At 40.1% G+C, this 5,175-nt stretch overlaps 1 protein-coding gene across 1 annotated transcript; it reads right to left on the bottom strand.

Annotated features, from left to right (window-relative positions):
* Positions 1 to 677: 677 nt before the first annotated feature.
* On the bottom strand, positions 678 to 1,938 carry LOC119642711 (mucin-2-like; the record flags this gene model as incomplete). Its single annotated transcript, XM_038041973.1, has 4 exons — positions 678 to 902; positions 1,182 to 1,388; positions 1,448 to 1,755; positions 1,803 to 1,938. Coding segments are annotated over 4 exons (876 nt in total), but the record flags the coding sequence as incomplete, so codon positions are not given.
* Between the last annotated feature and the right edge of the window lie 3,237 nt (positions 1,939 to 5,175).

Here is a 5,175-nt window from a genome sequence, read left to right on the forward strand (position 1 = left end):
GAGCTACACTAACCTCCTCTCTGTTCGAGAGTCAAACGCTGACTAACTTAACCTATTTTTATTACCCTACCCCTAACCTATCCTTATCTGTATCTTAACCTATCCCTATCGCTATCTTAGTCTATTCCTACTGCTACCTTAATCTATCCTACTCTATTCCTGTTTCTGTCTGAATCTATTCTATTCTATGTTACTTCTATCTTAACCTACCCCTATGACTATTCTATTCTTACTACTACCTTAACCTACCCTATTCCTAACTTAACCCTAGCACTGCCTTCCCCTCACCAGAGACGGAGAACCCGTGAGGCCAATACGAGGGACGACTTTGGGTTCTCACAGATCCTCCGTTCTTCGGGGGAAAGAAGTGACTGTGGCTGCGCCTTTCCGGTGTGGCTGTTTGGTGTCGATTTCGGTGTCGCCGTTGGTCATTGACCCCTTCAGCACTCTTGTACCCCTGGCTTTTCGGCGTCGAGATGCCGGACCGCTGCCAAGGAGGTCCGAGTTGCGTCAATTTTTGGCTGCTATGGGCGCGCGCTTGGTTGACGGTCCCTTGACTATCGTTGCGATTCCGTTGCTGATTGTGCAACGTTGAGGAAATTGTGATGCTCATGGTATGGCCAGAGCCTGTTGCCGGGGCGGAGCATGGTGCTATCATTTCGATGGCGCGGAGTACATTATCGGGGTGTCGGATCGTTGGCCGTTGGTTCCGTCAGCTCTTGTGTACTCTTGGCTTTCTGGTATTGAATCGCCGGACCATTGGCCAGGGAGGTACGGGTTGTGCCAACGTTGGCCACTATGGGCGCACATTTGGTTGACAGACCCTTGGCTGTGGGTGACCTTGGTTGTTGTGGTGAATTTCTAGGCTGTATTGATGCGGCAGTGGCCTCGTTAACCGTTTTCTGTTAACGGCGAGAGCCACCTAACCCGTTGTTGTTGTTGATGCAAATAATGGTCAGTTCGTTGTAGTTGTTATTGCTGCTGTGGAGGTAACAGCGGTTTTCTAAGTCATTGACGGCGGCGGTTGCCTGGTTATCGTTGGTGATTGATATGAGAGTCGTTGTGGCCGGGATTACCGATGTGTTGGTTTTAGGGATATCGTTGTGTTAAACTTTCGTTGAGGTTATTGCGGCAGTGGCATCTGCGACTATTCGGTGCTAACGGCGATAGCCACCTTTTGCCGTTGTTGTGGTAATCGTTGAGATTAACGCTAATGATGTTGCGGTTATGATAGTTGCTGTCGTAGGTGTTGCGTTGGTGCAGGTTGATACTGTTGGTGATTTTGGTGCGGCTGTAATGGCGTTGGTGTTTATGTAGAAGTTGGTTGCTGTCGTCGACGGCTCCGGATCCACCGACGGTGACGGTCGCGATGTTACCGTGGTAGTTGGCTGTGGATGGGGTTATGTTATCTTTCTTCTTTTTTTTTTGTTGGATCGACTGTAGTTGCCTTGATGGTGCTGTTATGATTGTCTATGGAGGTGATGGGCGGCCCCTCCGCTTGGAACGGGTAGCTCCAGGTTCGATAACGGGCTTGGCGTTTTTCAAATAGACGCGCCTTAGCGCCCGTGTAGTGGTGTCCTCGCCTTGGATGATGTTTAGGGGTGCGTATCGCACCACGATATAGAACCCTTGAAATCGAGGTGCCAACATGGCGGCGAAATGGTTGGCCGCTTTGGAAAGGGGGTGATGGCGGATTATTTCCGAATCTCTGACTCGGGGTTGCTAATGGCGGCGATGAGAGTTGAAGTACCTTCACTGTCGGATGATGAAAGCTCGAAATTGCGACATACGCTGTAGATAACTTCCTTCAGGATCTGGGCTCGGTGGCGTGGTGACTGGGGCTGGATCGGCTCGCCCGCGCGGCCTGGGTCGTAAAAAGCAAGTGGCAGTCTGAGTGGGCGCCCTTGAATAATGTTTGCCAGGGGTAACCGGTGGAATCTAAAATCAATGTGTTCATAGCTAGGGCGATTTCCGGCAACCATTGGTCCCACACGGCGTGTTCGTGGGTATCGGCATCTCACTGATAGCGGCAGTTTTCTCGGGGTCTGTTTGAATACCCTGTTCAGTAATCAGGTGGCCCAGGTATTTCAGCTTCCTCTCAATAAACTCGCATTTCTCCACGTTGACTCGTTAATTGGCGGCTCTTAGGCGGCGGAACACTTCTCGGAGATTGGCTAAGTGCTCTCCCAGCGTCTTTCCGTTAATTCTATTGCAAATGAACTCGACTTTATTCTTTTCATTTGCAAATGTAAAATCACGGCACTGAGTCCCTCGTTTATTTAAATTTTATTTCTTTTCAAGAAACTTAGTATTTATTTGTTACTTTACATCTTTCGATTGTGAACTTTTGATGAAATCTTTTTCTTCTTCTTCACGATAACTTTTTTTTTTTTGGTAGTTTTATTTAACCTTGGCTTGTTTTTCGTTAAAAAATTTTTTTTTGTTGGTTGCCTTTGGCATTGATTTGTCTTTGCCAATCTCTTTGTTGTTTTTTTTTCGAAGTTTTCAGCTTATGCATAGTTGTGTTCTTTATTATTTTTTCTTTTTTAAAAACTTTTTTTTTTTTTTGGTTTTCTAGTGTTTTTTTCTCTCTCTAATCTACACTCCCTTTTTTTTTTCTTCACATCAACCACAATCGACCTTTCTCTTGTTGTTTCTCTTATTTTCTTTTTTGGGTCAGGAGTTCTTTGCTTTCTCTCTTATCTTATGAAATTTTTGTGTGTGTTCGTGGATAATTTTCTTCACAAACTTTTGTGTTTTTTAATTGACTTTCATTTGTCCTTTGTTCGTCTGAATTTTTTCTTTTTTTTTGTTGTTTTCTTTGCTTGTACTTACTTTACAGGTTATCCAAATGTGATGGACTGGATTCTCTCCTTTTTTTTGTTTGGTTTTGTGATGTGGATAGGAAAATTACTTTTTTTTGAGACACTTTATATATTTGGATTTTTCTGTTCTTTAATTTTTAGCTACTTTATCGTTGTTCTTTGATGGCCTTTGGCTTTTCCTTGTTTTTTTTTTCTTTTTTTTTTTAAACTCACGCTTAACAGAACTGATGCTCCAAGCAAATTCCTTTTATTTCACTCGTTTGATATATTCTTGTTTAGATTGATAAAGTCCCTGAATTATTTCCAATTTTTTGAGATATTGTCCTTTTTTTCTTTTTGTTTTTAAAACATGTTAATTTAAATTTAATTTTTTTCCGTTTAATTTGGATCTTTTTTCTCTTTTATTTGTTTTACACTACTTGCACTTTTCGGTTCGCACACGTTGGCTTGCGTTTTTCTAGTAATTATCTCCGCGCTCTTCAATCTTGTCCTACTCTGTACTATTACAAAGGGCGTTGGGTCGTGTCAAACCCGACTTACAACTTCACCGGGGTTGTGAATGCCAATTCGCCTCATCATTTCTCTTATCTATTTTGCGAACAGGTTTTCAATCGAGCACCTTGCGGTAATTTAGGTTTTTATGGGATCGCAAATGCCTATCTTTGTTGTTGCGTGTTCAATTTTAGATATTTTAATTTCACTCCCAGTTTATCCGTTTTCTGTTTTTTTTCGTAAAGTCAAAATTGAACACTTCTTTGCTTTTTTTTGCTATTTTATTGTTCACGAGCACGTTGCTTGTTGTGTTCTTGTTTTCTTTTCTGGATATTTTATTTTGTTTGTTTATTGCCGTTTTGCTTATTTATTATTTTTTTTTTTTTTGCTTTTTTATGACAGTCTTTATTTTTGTTCAATGATGGTGTTGATTGTTCTTTCGGTTTTCTTCCCCCACTGAAAACTTCACTCGCGTTTTCACAAATGCTCGGGCGCCATTCATATCAATATCATGAAATGAATAACGAAAAGACGTTTCAACTAATTATTGCATAACACAAACAAAAGTCTTTTCACTCCTTGTAGTGATTTACGACACATTGTACATTCGATAACATTTGCTACACTGCTTTTCCATTTCGTTAAATGTACAGCAGTGAAGACAGTTATAAGTCAGAATCTCACTCATTGCAAAATGTTTTGCTTCATCCATTTTCTACAATCATACGAAGGCGTTAAGTGTATTAAGGGTTCATGTTTTGCAATTTTTCAAATTCCACAAACTGGCAAACGGATGCTCCGCAATTCGAATTGTCTTTTTTTATATATTGCAAATCATTCACTTCTGTTTCCGCTATCCACACCTTAGTATTATCCTGTATGGCTTTAAACTTTTGAAGTAACTGCTACAAAGTTGCTTTTTCGTTTCCTACGGGATCAACGTAAGTAAACGTGTTGGAAGCTTTGTTTATATAATTTATGATAGTTATTTTGCAATGAAACAAGACTTGTTTTAACTTTTCGTTGATGTGAAAATTATTTGAAGCGCATTTTCACTATTTATAAGTACACCTGTTATATTTGTCCACAAGGGAGCGTAAGCAACGTATTTTTTAGTAGCATACCTATGAATTTTTGGATTATAAAACCCGTTTGTTTTAATTTTTTTTTGAGGAACTGTTATCTACTTTGTTTTTTATAGGGATGTACATTCTTCTCCCTTTCTTAAAAGAATAACTTTTAGAAAACATTGACTGTTCCACTTGAAAATTATTACGATTCCTCTTATTGACATTGCAATTAAAAGATTTTTAGATTTCCTCACTATAGTCCAATGGAAGGTTCGTTTGCAACAACCTTAGATGGCGTTCCGTGATCTTATCTTCCAATTTACTAGCGAGTGTGGGTAAAAGGTTCCTAATCCTTTGAAAGAATTGTTTTATTTCGAAACAATGCATTGCGGGTAGCATTGGCTGTTTTATAAATATGTCTACGGACATAACTGTATTAGAACAAAAGGCGTGTAGCTCTTCTTAGCAGTTTGTAGCATGTGTTAACCTAAGTTGTTACAGTATTCATATTGCAAAGTATCGGCAATATTGCATTTATCGTAGCCAAACTCCAGTCACTTGTGATTCGTCGACAAATACGCCAACGTATCATATTTTGTAAAAAAACGTTTTTACGTAGAATAAAAATCTTGGAATATCACTGGAGCGGCTGCTCGAAAACGATTCGCGCAAAGCAATTCCTGCATATTCCTTTCATTGCATATCCGTTTTGATTGAGCTACTACTGAGTACACGAATATCCCTTTCGAACTTGATGCAATATTTTTTTTATATTGCCTGTCGCATCA

Source organism: Glossina fuscipes, unplaced genomic scaffold, assembly GCF_014805625.2.
Source record: "Glossina fuscipes isolate IAEA_lab_2018 unplaced genomic scaffold, Yale_Gfus_2 243, whole genome shotgun sequence".
Classification (NCBI taxonomy): domain Eukaryota; kingdom Metazoa; phylum Arthropoda; class Insecta; order Diptera; family Glossinidae; genus Glossina; species Glossina fuscipes.